Genomic DNA, 16,241 nt, shown 5'->3' on the forward strand with positions numbered 1-16,241 from the left:
GCCCTCCACATCTTCTAGAGAGCATTTTGGAGTAAATGTTTAAAGCAAACACAGTCCTTTAAAATAATCTGGTGGGGGGGGGGGGTATTGTTGCAGCCTAGCCATCCATGCTTTAACCCAAAACTCCAGCTAAAGGCCAAACCATGTTCATCTGCAATAAACCTGCACTTAAACATATGAAAGAAGCACTGAGTCTCACCCAAGGAGCACTTAACACGAACTGCCATATGCACTTTATACGTTCTTGGCAGTCAAATGTAAAAAGAATTACATGATACTATGGCTGCACTGTTAGGAACAGTGTGCAAGCTGAGGAATATTACTAAGATGGTCGCTAGTCATTGCTAGTATTGGAGAAAGTTGAAGTGTACGTAACCATCTTACATACCCTAAAGGATTCAACATTTTACTCTGATGTATGCTATCTCATCTATCCCAATTCATGTTCAAACTAGCTGAAAACACTGCTGCCCTAAAAAGATCTGAGAAAGAAAGTCTACAAGTGGTATTGAAACAAAAACTTAGACATGGTATTTTGAACATGAAAGATTCTGTTACCTTAGAAGCCACATTCAAAAATGTTGATGGTAGTAAAGAAAGCACATTCCAAACAGATTTGCCTCAAGCTTCTGGGTCAACATTGATGCAGGATAGATGCCATTCATCTGAAGTCTGACAGTAGTAGAGACAGATCATGCACCACTTACATCCATCTTCCAAAAGACCTTAGCCTCTGCTCTACCAAGGTTACCACTATGATCCTGATGCTCCAAAATACAATCTACAAGTAGTATACCAGTATACCAGCCATGAAAATACAGTCCTACAGTTGACCTCTCTTTCAACTTCTCTAAAGGATGCAATAACAAAAAGACAGATTTGGAGGAACACATGCATACAGTGATAATAACTCACCATTGTAAACAAACATAGCAGATATAATTACAAAAAACAATCAACAAGAAGATAATGACCACTACTAAATACATAACACTTGGTGGGAGGTGGCCTACCCACCAGCAGTTAGTTTCCCTTAGGGCTTTAGGGAATGACACTGTACCGATCCTGAAAGGATCAGGAATTACCTTCCAGAAAGTTATGGATCCTGAAATGTTGAAACAGGTCCATAAAAGACACCTTGGAATGATGCTATGCAGACAGTAAGTCAGAAACACCCTCTACTGGCCAGACACAAATGCACAAATAGAAGAGACAGTAACAAACTGTGATGTCTGCATGAAGTTTCAGAAACAGAATTGCAAAATAAACATGAGTATTTGAGAAATACATAGTAGAACCTCATAGCGAGTGGTACAACCTTGTTTTTAATTAGGTAGAATGCACTGCTTATTTAGTTTTGATATCTACAGTTGTTACTTTAAGTGGGGCAGCTACTCTGTACCTCTATTAGCATGGTGAGAAATCACATTTAAGATTTTTATATTTATTTTTTAATTTTTTTTTACATTTTTTATTTTTTTATTTTCTTGCAAAAGCTGGCAACTGTCATTGTCTATTATTAGACAATGGACCAGATGGAATAGAATCATAGAATTATTTTGCTTCGGTGAGCTTTCAAACTTTTCAAATTGTGACCCATTCCTGTGGGTCACTGAGAGGAGCTGTTGCTGTGTTTTCTTATAATATGTGTATTTGTTAATAACTTTACAACAGTAGTCTGTTGGCCATCTGTTGGGGATGCTTCGATTTAGATTTCCTGCATGGCAGGGATTGGACTGGATTGCCTTTGCGGTCTCTTCCAACTCTATGATTCTATAGAGTTGGAAGAGACCACAAGGGCCATCCAGTCCAACCTCCTGCCATGCAGCAATTCATAATCAAAGCATCTCTGACAGATGGCCATCCAGGCTCTGTTTAAAGACCTCCAAAGAAGGAAACTCCACCACACTCTGAGGGAGTGTGTTCCACTGCCGAACGGTTCCTCCTAATATTTTTTTTAAAGTTTTATTGAAATTTATATTTCTCATTACATAATACATCTTGTAATATTTTTACATCCACATCCTCCTAATGTTGAGGTGGTGTTGCTTTTCCTGTAACTTGCATCCATTGTTCTATGTTCTAGTCTCTGGAGAAGCAGAAAACAAGCTTGCTCTATCCTCAGTGTGACATCCCTTCAAATACTTAAACAGGTCTATCATATCACCCCAGAACTGTCTCTTCTCCAGGCTAAACATACCTAGCTCCCTAAGTCTTTCCACATAAGGCATGATTTCCAGACCCTTCACCATTTTGGTCACTCTCTTCTGGACCAGCTCAACATCTTTTTTGAATTGTGGTGCCAGAACTAGACATAGCATTCCAGGTGAGGCCTGACCAAACAGAATAGAGTGGCATTATTATTTCCCTTGATCTAGACACTATACTTCTACCCTTGATCTAGACACTGTAAATCACATTGGCCTTTTTTGCTGCTGCATCATACTGTTGACTCACATTCAACTTGTGGTCTACTAGCACTCCTAGATCCCTTTCATGTGTGGTCTCAATAAGCAAGGTTTCCCCCATCCTATATCTGTGCATTTCATTTTTCTGCCCTAAGTGCAGTACCTTATATTTCTCCATGTTGAAAGTCATTTTGTTAGCTTTGGCCCAGCTTTCTAGTCTATTCAGGTCATTTTGAATTTTGATCCTGTACTCTGGGGTATTTGCTACTCCTCCTAATTTGGTGTCATCTGCAAATTTGATAAGTATGCTCCCAATTCTGTCATCCAGGTCATTGATAAAGATGTTGAATAACACTGGGCTCAGGACAGAGCCCTGTGGGACCCCACTGGTCACTTCTCTCCAGAATGAAAAGGAGCCATTGTTGAGCACCCTTTGGGTTCGGCTAGTCAACCTATTACAAATCCATGTAACAGTTACCTTGTCTAGCCCACATTTTACAAGCCTGTTTGCAAGAATGTCATGGAAAACCTTGCCAAAGGCCTTACTGAAATCAAGATATACTCTATCCACAGCATTCCCTTCACCTACCAAGCTGGTAATTTTATCAAAAAAAGAGTTCTGATTTGTCTGGCATGACTTCTTTTTCTGAAACCCATGTTGACTTTTTGTGATTCTAAATGTTCACAGACTCTGTGTTTAATGATCTGCTCTAGACGTTTTCCTGGTATTGATGTTAGACTAACTGGGCATCAATAAAAGAGGGCAGACCTAATGATTAAGAAACGTAGGAGTTTATAACACAGGGCAGATGCCATGCAGAAATGGGATTTAAAAATCTGGAAAAAACCTGCATAAGTGGGTTGATTTTCAGACACAGGGTTAATAAGTAATAACGCAACATTAACCAAAATGGAAAGTCGACAAAGCTCACTCTTTTTTACTTTCAGGATATTCTGAAAGTAAAAAGGAGCAGGTTTTTCGACTTTCCATTTGGGTTAATGTCATGTTAATGCTCATTAACCCTTACATTGTGTGAAAATCAACCTGCTTTTGTGATTTTTTCCACTTTAAATTCAGTTTCTGCATGGGATCTGTCCTGTGTGATAAACTCCATACTGTCATTTGCAGTTCTAGCTTTCTAGTTCCACTTTAGAAGTTTTAGTGAGGCTATGCAATACAGCAAGTAGGGCCCTGTCTTCATGGGCCAAAGAAACTAACCTCCCCCTGTCCTCTGGGTGGGGAGACCAGATGATGCAGGGTCCAATCTTTGAACCTGGTGTGAACAGATTGGACAATATTTGGACCATTCAGTGCCAAACCTGGGGTATATTCCTCTTACCATGGATTTTCATAAGTCCCCAGTTGTTCCGTATCTTCCTGGAAGTTCTGAAAGTAATGCAGACAGTGCAGACAGGACCTTAAAGATAGTCACAGTGAATGTTGAACAGGTAAGGAATACTGTGCCAGCCATGAGAATTTTGTCCATTTTTTTCCCTCTGAGCATTTTTAAAGCAACTGTGTTTTAGCAAATTGAATGACAGGTTGAAAATGTAGAAGAAATTTTTGACACAGTATTAATTATAATTTTAAATGTTATGTCTCAAGTGGCTCTGAAACTGTTCCAACCCATTATGTGTTAACGCTATTTTTGCATTAATTTATTCTATTATATTGCTGCTGTGTTGTCCAATGACAGTTGAAAAACTGTAAGAACACAGGTTAAAAATTTTATATTGGGAGACAGTCCAAAAATTTGTCTTACATTGAGTTTGCATTGCAATTTAATCCAGTTCTGCTGTTGTAAAATAACAGAGACATTCGTGTTTAATTTTGTTAATGCAGTTTTCAATTTTGAGTTTCTTTGAGAATTCATCAGTCCCATAGACTTGGGTTTTAATCAATGATTGCTGTAATTTAACTTCATTATGAATTTCAATACTGTCAGTTTAAATTTTATTTTGGCATTAAATATGAGAATTTGTTCTACCTATTTAGTTTGAGTAGTAATTTTTTACTTGGTTTTCATGCAGTTATCATGTTGCAGTTATGTTTTGCTATAATGTGAGTGTTTAGCTTTATTGTTGTACTTTTTTATTTTGGGTACTGCTCTGACAATTTTTCCAACCCTTTGAGTTTGCCATGTAATTTTGAATTAGCCTTTTATATGGCAATTTGCAGCTGAGTTCTGCTATAATTTGGTCATTTGGCTTTGACTTCATTCTTGTAGTTTTACATTTCATATTATGAGCTGCTTTGAGAGATTTGTTCACCCTTGTTGAGGCTGTGGAATATTTTTAAACTTGGATTTTATGTAACATTATGCTGTTGCTGTGTTTTCTTATAATATGTGTATTTGTTAATAACTTTACAACAGTAGTCTTTAATCGTATATTGAGAGCTACTCTGAAAATTTCTTCCAAAGATAGCCAAATAGATAATATCTGTATCAGACTGTGATATTCAGCTGTCACCGAGTTAGTACATTTTGTTTCCCCATTACCTTGATATCCTGTGATATAATTGGGGCGTAAATATTTTAATTCATTCATTCATAATTAGAGCAAATATTTTCATACTGCTTGCACAACTGTTGTATAAGCCATTGCTCAAATGCTTTTGCAGTTCATTACCAGTTTGGTATAGTAGAGCAGAGTGGGCAAAATGTGACTCTGGGGACTCATGTCCCGTCCCCCCACCTGTGTCTGAATCCAGAACTTCCCTATTTTGCCCCCTTTTCTTCTGTCAAAAATGATGGATTGCCTCTTCTGGAAGCTTCTAGAAAGCAGTGATTCACTGTTTACATACATCACAGGGGGCCACTTTTATGATGCAGCTGGTCTTCTTTGCCCACATTTTTGGGCATTTTGACCTCTGAAACTGCCAGCCCCCACACTAGCCATTTGCTTGCTCTAGTTGCAGTAGGTTGCTCTGCTAGTTGATCTCCTTGATCTACTAAACCCAGTGTTCATCCCAGCAATTGTGGCTAATAAAGTCACTTTCAGAAATGATACTACTTTTATTCCACTTTGGCTAAGGATCAATTGCAATACTATGCCCAGTTCTGGGCACCACAATTTAAGAAGGGCATTAACAAGCTGGACTGTGCCCAGCTAAGGGTAACTAAGATGATGATGGTCTTGAAACCAAACCCTACAAGGAATGGTTGAGAGAGTGGGTTTCAGAAGAGAAGACCGAGAGATGTAGGTACCTTCAAGTCGCCTGTCGACTTATGTTGACTCCATGAATTTCATAGGGTTTTCTTAGGCAAGGAATACTCAGAGGTGATTTTGTCAGTTCCTTCCTCTGATATAATAGCCATCATTAAAAATCTGGAGGCCTGTCATATAGCAGGAGGATCTAATTTGTTTTCTGCTGCTCTGGAGGATTTAAATTGGAAGAAAGGAGATAATGACCTCACATTGGAAAGAATATCCTAATGGTAAGAGCTGTTAAACAGTAGAATAGTATACCTTGGAAACTGGTAGACTCCCCTCTTTTTGAGATTTTTAAACAGAGTTTGGATCAACACCACTCAGTGTGCTTTAACAGTAGATTTCTGCTTAGGCAAGGAGTTTGACTGGATGACCCTTGGGTTCCTTTCTAATTGCATGTTTCTATAATGTTGTGATTTCAATGGCCCTCTCCAGTTGGCCCCAACAGTCCTAAATGTTTAATGTCTGACTTTAAATATCTGAGTTGAATGAAAATCGCTTTCCCCCATTCTTAATTAAACTGACTTTGTTGACTTTAATAACACGCGTAACACTTTCTATTCCTTAAGGCGTAGACAATAAACAACTTAGAACAATTTCCTACACCATGTCTCAAGAGTCACTCTGGACAAGGATTCCGCTCCAATTATCTGAAAAAAGAGGGAATCAAGATGTGAGCTACAATATCTCTTACTGTGATTTCACCATTGCTGGTTTAAAGGTAAGCACCTAGATGTTTCCTACACTGGAACCTCCCTTCCACTCCAGACTCTCTTCTTCCAGAGTGGAGCTCTTTTCTACAGAGTTAGGTTTGTCATCGCCTGTGAATATGAGTAATCAGAAAAGAACAAGTTGCCTTCATGTCTGCGGAGCAGTTAAATGGCATTCAAAATAAGGAATTAGTTTGGCTAAGACCAGAATGGGCAACTGTAAGAGACAAGGGTCCCTAACTGACCTTGGAGCGCTGCACCCTCATTCTGCCATGACCCCCCAAAAATCTTTAAATGTTTTGCTTTCATATCCCTCCAAGACCACCCTCAAAGCATAGAAGAGACCACATTCTCCTTTCTCCCAGGCTTAGTTTATGATTTGTTGAAGAAAAGACCTCTCCCCATAGGATGGGGTGGTTATAAGGTTGTGAAATTCCTCCTGACCTTCTGGAGCATTGGGGCAAAAATGGTGGTGCAGTGGTTAAAGGCTAGTACTGCAGCCATAACATTGTGAGTTCAAACCCACAGGGCTCCAGGTTGAGTCAGCCTTCCATCCTGTCGTGGGCCCCGAACAGACAGGCCAAAATAAAGCTGTTTTGGGTCATTTTGGAGCCATGCCAAAACCACACGCCAGTCCTAAGAACTGGAGTGCAGCTTTGGCGTAGCTTCTGGCCTCTTAGGATGTGTGTGTCATTTAAACAGCATACCTCCAAAGTGACCCGAAGCAGCTTTATTTTGGCCTGTCTGTTTGGGCCCGGTAAAATGAATACCCAGTTAGCAATTAGCTAACACATTGTAAACTGGTTAAAGAGTGCTTAGTTCACTATGTAGTACTATAGAAATGTAAAGTGATATTTCTAAATGCCAATCATAAGGGGAAGAACCAGATCTCCCCCAGGAAGGAGCTCCAAAGTTGAAACTCAGCCCATTCTCATAATTTGGAAAATTTACATCTTTGTCTTACAACTCCAAGAATGGATGGCTAGTGGATTCTGAGAGTTGTAGTCCAAAATGTAACATTTCCCAGCTCTCCATCATTTTGAGCCTGGCTGCCTGCTGGTTCCTGGTCTGTCAGAGCACTTAGCTATTGGAAGTCACTAGACTACAGAGCTGAGAAGTATCCAGTGCAACTAGCAGCTCATTGACTCATAGAGGGAAAAGATTTGAAGGGGAAAACACCATCAAACACATTTCTGTGCTAGGTGATGCAACACAGGACTTTTTGTTACCTATCTCCTCCTCCTCCTCCTCCTCTGGTTGTGACTAAACTGCGCTTTGAATACTCAAAATGCAATCTATTATTGTTTATAATTTGTTTTACCCAATTCATCTACTATAATGTAACACCTCAGTCTGTTATCTGTTAATCTGCTATTTAATCTATTACATTTGTTTTGATACATGGTTTTAATAATAATAATAATAATAATAATAATAATAGTAATACTATACTACTACTACTACTAATAATAATAATAATAATAATAATATTGTTTTTCTTTCTTGTTCAGTTAGTGAAAAACCAGTTCTTACAACAATACTACAAAAATGGTGTGAAGTTTCTTACCATGTTTCCAGATGGCACAGCTCAAATCTTGTATCCTTTTGTAACTTATCTTTCTCATCTGGAAGGTATTGAGTGCAAAGAGCTGGAGTGGAATAGTTGGCACAAAGGTAGCCAAACAGTCTTTAGGTAAACTTTTCTTATTCCTGGTCTTAGTTTTTTACATTTCACTCTTCTTATTACCGTGTCTCAATTTATAGCTCACTTTTCTGATTATTATTATTATTATTATTATTATTATTATTATTATTTAAGGTCATTCTTCAGCTGAAAAAGTCTGAAAGCTGTTAAAAATAGATGTAATGAAACCAATTGCTAAATAACAGAGCAATCATAAAATGATAAATTTATGAAAGTGAGTGATTATGAAAGAATCCTTAAAGTAAGTGATACTGAAAGAAATCTTAACTGACTCTCCCAAAAGGGAAATAATCAGGAAAATGTTGGAGAAAGAAATAAGTCTTTAGTTGATGGTGGAAACATCCAAGACTTGGAGCTTTGCTAATTTCAATGAGAGATCATTTCATGTGGCAGACCCCACAACAGGGAAGACTTTTCTTCACACTACAACCAAATTAGGCTCACTAGGCCACAGGATGCTAACTGGGGCTGCATCTCCACCACATAATTAAAGCAGTTTGAAACCACTTTAACTGCAATGGCTCAATGTTATGAAGTTCTGAGATTTGTAGTTTTGTTATTTAGCCTTCTCAGAGAGTTCTGGTGCCCCAACAAACTACAAATCTCAAGATTCCATAGGATGGAGCCATGAGAAACCAGTGCCAAGCAGAATTATTTCTATAGTGGGGCAGCAGCCTAAATCATCTTTTCAGTGTGTTAAGGCCAGGGAATTACGTTACAATATGAAATATTATATTTGTGTAATAAAGAACTAAGTCATCAAAATTATACACATGCCTGATAAAGTGACTACATTGCTAAGCAAGTAAAAGGGTCAGAGAAGCCTTATCTAAATGAAGCTATCCATCTGGAAATCTGGCAATAATTGTTGTACAAAAGAATGAGAATGCAGGCTACATTTGTATAGTCCAAGAAGACAAGCCTGAGAATCCAGAAATTCAAGGAGTGTTTGATTCCTGTGGCAATGGGACTTGCTATCATCCAAATGGAATTGTGTGGTAAGTTGATTTAAAGTTAAGCAGGGATTCACTCCAGGATTTGTTAGATTGCATACTTCTAAGTTTTGTATGCAATATAAGGAGTGTGCCGGATATGCCACTGCTACAAAAATGAATGCAGTGCCATTAAATACCTTTTGGTATTAAGGTCATATCTTAAGGTTTATGAAATTTTCATTGATTTCCAAATGCTATGTAAATAAAGGACAATGGAAATTTTAATAAATGTGCAAGTTCTACCTGAACCTCTAAAAAGTCAAGGTCCCCACCCTGGAAGAAATGGAAGATCATATCAAAAAGTCTTGTTTATTTTTGTACTTTTTATATTGCTATAGCCAGAACATTCTAGGAGTTGCAGTCCAAAAAGTAACATTTCTTAACTCTGGCTTTAGTCCCATGGTGAGAAATAATCTTGTTTTAAGGGGGGGGGGGGTACTATGTATATATGGATGCATTTTAGCTTGTTGTACGCCACTTTGATTGCCTGGCAAAAAGCAGGATAGAAATAAAATAATAATAATAATAATAATAATAATAATAATAATTACTATTATTATTAAAAAGAAAAATACATTAGACAATGGCATGTTGCCTACCGTTCCACAACAGTAAGATGGGAGAAACTTGTAAACCATTGAAAATCAAAGCCACAGAACTGCAATGTGTTCAAGGAGCAGGGGTGGGCAACTACTTGAAGAAGCCCCAGGGGACACAGTGTCCCTCACTGGAGTTGGACGGCTGCATTTCATTCTCCTTTCACCTCAAAAGCTTGTGCTTTTTAGTTTCAGTTGGGGAGTACTGTGGATGTGAACAAACTGCTAGGATGAGTAAGGAGGCTGGTCTGATCCCATGATCCCTATCCTTCTTGGCTGGTTGTCCAAGGAGGAGATGCAGTCAGATCTCAGCTGCAACATGTTATTAATGCATCTCACAGGGAGGGAATTTTTCCATCTTGTTTAAAAGGATCTTCTGGGCTTTAGCACCTTTAGAGGCCCAAACAGACAGGCCAAAATAAAGCTGCTTCAGATCATTTTGGAGGTAAGCTGTTTAAATGACACATGCATCTTAAGAGGCCAGAAGCTGCGCCAAAGCTCCGCTCCAGTCCTTAGGACTGGAGCATGGCTTTGGTGCAGCTTCCAGCCTCTTAGGACGCATGCTTCATTTAAACAGCACACTTCCAAAGTGGCCTGAAGCAGCTTTATTTTGCCTTGTCTGTTGGGGCTCATAGATCACTATCGAACCTTCCTTTTTGGGGCAAAATGACTGAGATGGCAGTTGCCTTCCAATTTAAAGCAGTCTTGGATGATAGTGGTTTTCTAGACCCATTTCAAACTGGCTTCAGACCAGGATATAGAATTGAGACTGTTAGCTGAGTACTGATGCCGAGTGTGTCCTTGCTGGTGCTTGTGGACCTCTCAGCAGTGTTCAGTACCATCGACCATGATATTCTTATGGAATGTCTAAGGAGTTTGGAAATTGAAGGAACTGTGCTTCTGTGGTTCCAGTCCAGTCTAGTCTCTCAGGTGGGTTCCATTGACTGGGACTTAACTCTTTGAGGTTTTTTACCTCCAATAAAAATAAAATCCTTTCACTGGACTTCACTTGGCAAGTTTTGGCTGTTTGGCAAATTTGGCAAGTACCTGAAAACTTTTCTACATGTAACATTAGAGAGACTCTTTGAAAAATTCAATGCTGTCTGCCTAAGAAAGTTACAGTTAGTTTCACACAGGACAGGGGCAGCTGGATCTCGAGGAAAGTTACTTTTCTCTTGCTAATGGAGCTGAAATTGTATTACTAGCCATTATATGTTAGCATTTCCCCCCTCTTGGATGTGACACTGTTTGGACATGATGAAAGTTAGCAGGCCAGGACTTGGTGTACACTCATTTACTTCTCCTGTCTGAGCCTTTTCTGAAATTATTGTTTTCCACCTTCAGGATTAATATAACAATTCAAGGAGGCCATTATTCAGATCAAGCAGGCAACAAAGTGAAAATGTGGATCTGGCCAAACAATTTGCAGAAAAGCAGTCCCAGGGTACCATTTAAACCTGTCTTTCTCTCCTTGAACCTGAACGTTGGTGTGAGAATACTAGCACAAGACAAAATAGCCATTTCTTTTCTTGCAATGGGGAAGCAAGCAAAAATCAACATAGGAACAAAAATAAAGGTACTTTATTTTAGAGACAGTCGGGGGGGGTGTGGGGTGTGGAATTTCTATTAACTGTCAGTCACAATTAGATTATTTTGTGAGAGAATGGAAAAAAAATTGTGTGGGGAAAGAAACGCGGAGTAGCTTGCTTCAGAACTATTTGAAAATTGAAGTTAAACCTGTTGAAGATAGGTACATTGCAAGTAGATATACTGGGCCAACATTGAGCATCAGCTAAAGCAGGCCCATTGACTGAATGGACTTTAACATGACTGTTGACTTACTAAATACTTGTAGATTCAATCGGTCTACTCTAGGCACTGACTACTGGATTCAGCCCATGTAGTTTTACATTACTTAATTAAATAATTCAAGAGGACATCCAAAATGTTTAGATAAGCACTTGAACTTTACAGTTCTTTTAGTGAGTATTCACTAAAAAAGGGAACCAAATGATGAGTCCATTAAGAAACACAGAAGTATTTTCCCCCCAAACAACCAACCAACCCCCAAAAAATCCTACAACCCTAAAAACTACATAACAGAGGAACTCTGGCTAATCAAAACAAATAATGTAGGTGTTCCACAAAAAGCCACTTAGGGCAGATAGCATGCCCTTTCAACCCCCTCTCACAGTCCTTGTTTCTTTAAAAATATTATTTTGCCTAAGACAGACACAGAGGTCAAGTTCAATTTAATTAGGAAATTGAACCCTCCAGATGTTTCTGGAGTTAAAATGGGCCATTTGTGGGTTTCAGAAAACTCTGGGGGTTTATGTCTTGCCCACATCTGTCAAAGAGTAAAAATGGCACTGGGATCCCTAGAAGTTGCCCATCCTGATTCGACAGAATATTTGTTGTCAAGTCAAGTAAGATTTATGGCAACCCTAAAAATGAGAGACTTCCAAGAGTTCAAGTCATCAGCTGCCCTGCTCAGGTTTTTCAAATTTTAGGCCATGGCTGCCTTGACTGAATCAGTCCACTTATAATGAGGTCTCATTTTTCCTTCTGTTTTCCACTTTACCAAGCATTATCAACTTTCCCAGTGAGTCACATCATCTGAGATGTCCAAAGGACAAAAGCTTCACTATAGGCATCTTCACTTCTAGAGATAGTTCAGGGTTCATTTGCTCTAAGACTATTTCGCTGAACTCTTCTCCAGCACCACATTTCAAATGAGATGGTTCTCTACAGAATATAGATATATAGAAAAACCAAGTGCCATAAAGAGACATAGAGAAGGGCAAGAAGTAATGTGTTTATTGAAAAGTAGATTTCTGTAAAACTTTGAGGTTAAAAAGATCAGCCTTGAACATTTTTTAAAGGTCCTTCTGCAGCATTTCTGAATAATTATTTGTGTACCATTCCTGTGTCTTTTATTTGAAGTCGATGCTTTTCGTTAAAACATGTGAGGACAAATGTAGTTAAGTCACTAAAAACCTGTACACAAGTTGTTTTGGTGGTTCCAAATTTTAGGAATTCAATAAGAGCCTGAATGAGGTGTATTGGTAAACATGATGTGACATCAGTTGTTAAGAGTATAGTTGTCATTATTAAAGGTATGTGCAAGGTATCTTTAGTATAAGATGGAAGATTTTATTCAACAGGCTGTTGGTAAAGATCAACATATAGTGAGATTCTGTGATTGTATAGTTACCAGAAACAAAGGGACACCTTGGGTTGTTGGTTTTATGAGTTAGGCAACATGTAACAGGAGATGATTTGGGGATGAAAGGAGATGATGGAAGATCAGATGTTCTCATGTAGGTTCTCTTTTTAAATTGCTATATGTTTTTTGTGATGTACCAGTTGAGATGTTCTACAATGTCTTTGGCCTGAAATAGATGGGCCAAATAGAGCAGCTTCTGGCTGCTTCAGGAGTATGTTGTTTAGATGATGCATGCCCCCGAAGTGGCTGGAAGCTGCTCCAAGACCACCTAAAGCAGCTCAAAGCCACCAGCAAAAGCAGCAGATTTAATCCGCTCCTGCCAGTGGCCTGTTTGGGACCACAGAGGCAAGCCATTCAGGAGCGGGCCATCCATTCACCGCAGTCCTGGAGCAATTGCGGCTGGAGACTGCTCCTTCTAGGCTATTCACTTCAGCCTTTTGTCAAGAGGCTTGTAAGAACTTATATCATTTAGTTGTCTAAGGCCTTCAGGAATGTAGTCAGGTTTTTAATATAACTTACGCTGGAATTTTATGACTTGTCACATTATTGACTTTATATATAGCTGTCTATGTAGCACAGGTATTAAGAAACCCCTTAATTGAATTGAGAAGATGTGTAACAGGACACCAGCAAGAGTAGCCAACAAGTATTGGTGCCCAGTGCACTCAGGACACATGCAATGCACATCAGTCCCATTGTGGAGCAGTCACCAATGACCATTGGGCACTTTATTGGCTCTGCTACATACTTAAGTAACAGCAGCCCTCTAGTAGATATGACATTATGCAAGTGCACAATTCTAATTTCTACATTCATAAGTCCACTTATGAAAACATAAATCCCCAACAGGATTCCGGCCTTAATTTTTAATATGACATTTTCCTCTTTCTCGATTACTTTAAAGTGATGCCTGAATTTGATACAAACATGGTAAATTGTCAGTCTTCTTTTCTTCAAAGTCAGTGCCATGGGGTGTAAAGGAAGGGAGGGAGGGAGGGGACTTAGCTTTAAAATGCATACACTTATTGACCTAGGTGTCAAGCACCTAAATATGTAGAACAAAAATATTGTGGGTCCTTTAAGTTACAAAAAGAAAAGTAAGAGATATGACAAAATCTGTATCAAGAGAGTTAAGCCATAGAGGAAGAAAGACATTTGAGGTACTGTATAGTAGCATATAAACATGGTAAAATTTATGACATGTACTATGAATTACTGTGATAATAATGCTGAGGGCTAAGGATTGTGAACTGTTTGATTCAGTTCTGGCTGCAGGAGAGGCTATCTTAAAGACTGAACTCCAATAGCTAGTCCTAACTAGACTGGACTTATTGAATCAATGGGGGGCTTGCTAAATCAACATTTAAGTAAGTTCCACTGATTTGGTAGCTCTACTCTAGTTGAGAGTAACAACTGGATTTATAGTTATATATTTGATATATTTTAGCTGTCTAATCTCTGCAGTATCCTTGGTTCTCAAATTGTATATATTTACTACTCAGTTTAGAGACCAAATAATATGTTTTCCAGCTCATGCAGAAAACAAAACAGAAGCAACAAAAAGTATTATTTTGCCTAATAACTACCACTTTGTGACAAGTCATAAATGCTTAGGGCCACCTGATATATCTGGCAGGAATACCAGGTTTACCATTCAATAAGATGATAATAACCAATTCTTTCTCTCTGGTATGATATAGATCTTTATAAATGCATTTTTCCTTTACTTCCACTTTACAAATGTTACATGTATCCTTTAAAAAATGTGTAAAGTAGTCCTTGCTCTACCAGATCTTGTTCAGATGTGAACAAGAATGAGAGACACAGAACAGCTGACCATTTTGATCTCTAAGACTACAATCCTATGTCTACTCAGAAGGACATTTGACAGTTCCATAAAACAGTTATTATTAGATTCTGTTTAGAATTGGGGGAGGAGGGAATGAAGCCAGCAACCTTTATTTTCTCAGGAGCTGCATTTTTTAAGTGTAATCTTCCAGAGACAGGTGGGGCTGAAGTCAGTATATGGGTGAAGCCAGAATCACAAGCTCCAACCCCTTTCTCTGGCAGCATCTTATTTCAATTTTTCAAACATCTTCCCCAATTGCATACTTTTCTCCCTGTTCAACCAGCATGCTTTTGCAAGGTCTAAATTGAAAATGAGCAGAGGGCCTTTGCAACCAAGTTGAGAGAAACATATGATTTCTGAATGAAAATAGAAGCCTTGAACATTAAGGATATAAGAAACATATGATGTGCTAATAGAAATCTTGACTTTGATCAACAGTTTGAATCAGACTTCTGTTTTGTATGTAAATTGCTGCTTTAATTTCATTTAAACTGATATCCATCCTGGTTTTATTTTTAAGCAAGTCACTGACATTCTATTTGTTGGAAGCATATAAGTCTTAAAACACTATGTTAACTTCCTGCTTTTTGTTTCCTTAAAGCTATTTCCTGATCATCACCCATGGCCAAAGGACGTATCTGACGATGATCTGCTGCTGTTCGCCAGCAGAATAAAAATTCTCCGTATCTTTGCAAAAATACATGGGTGCTTAGACTTTCCTACCAGTGACTGGGGTACAAAAGTCCAGTTTCCTTCATACCTTTCGAAACGGGCTCTGAGGCTAATACACCTCTGCAAAGAGTGTGAAATAAACTCAGCTATGGATAATTTAATCACGGAAATATTAAATTCACCAACTTGATTGTCATCATGTTCTATGAAGATACTAGCTTTATTGCTGTAGGGCATACCTATTACTATTTTGAATTCTGTATGTACAGAAAATCAGGTTGAGCAAGCATTTTATGTATCCTTGGCCCAAAACATGGTAAAATATCTGATATCTTCCTGCATTATCAAGAACATACCCAGCTCTAATTCCAAATACCCTCCGAAATAGAAGTGTTTCAGCTCAACATCTCGAGCCAATCAGCGAAAGAGCTAAATAGTGTCATGTGTGGAAAGGAGTTCTAGTGTGTAAGCATGACTACTCCTTTTAAGATGAGAGGGGTATAAAAATAACCTAAATAAATGTTACAGCATTACTTTTAACCAGCATATTTCTGAGAATTTTTTCTTTTAAAAAATTACCTCTGTACTTTAAAAATAAGAAGAGATTTCTCATTAATATCCTCATATTGTTGAGTAGTTGAGGCTACAAGATTACTAGTGTGCCTGAAATCAATTGAGATAAAACTGGACTAAGATCTAATCCACAGACTTCCTGCAGAGTCAGATATTCCTGTAAACTAACATGCAAGTAGTAGGGCCTGGGGGCCTGCACTTGCCTGCAAAACTGATCTGCTGCAGGGAAAAGGAAGCAAGTGGCACTGCACTAACAACCAACTATATGTTTGTATATTTGAAAATTCATATTCT

The 16,241-nt window shown here is 38.5% G+C and overlaps 1 protein-coding gene across 1 annotated transcript in view; it reads left to right on the plus strand.

Moving 5' to 3' along the window:
* The window catches only part of ERICH6 (glutamate rich 6), a 49,587-nt gene extending 33,608 nt beyond the window's left edge, over positions 1 to 15,979 (plus strand). The window contains exons 14-18 of the mRNA XM_089507979.1: positions 6,191 to 6,342; positions 7,843 to 7,928; positions 8,876 to 9,034; positions 10,972 to 11,203; positions 15,304 to 15,979. Coding sequence (XP_089364105.1) covers positions 6,191 to 6,342; positions 7,843 to 7,928; positions 8,876 to 9,034; positions 10,972 to 11,203; positions 15,304 to 15,564 — 890 coding nt within the window. The 3' untranslated portion in view covers positions 15,565 to 15,979. The remainder of the gene's footprint in view (positions 1 to 6,190; positions 6,343 to 7,842; positions 7,929 to 8,875; positions 9,035 to 10,971; positions 11,204 to 15,303) is intronic.
* Positions 15,980 to 16,241: the final 262 nt, after the last annotated feature.

Source organism: Sceloporus occidentalis, unplaced genomic scaffold (assembly GCF_023333645.1).
Source record: "Sceloporus occidentalis isolate IW3139 unplaced genomic scaffold, rSceOcc1.0.p SCAF_2, whole genome shotgun sequence".
NCBI lineage: Eukaryota > Metazoa > Chordata > Lepidosauria > Squamata > Phrynosomatidae > Sceloporus > Sceloporus occidentalis.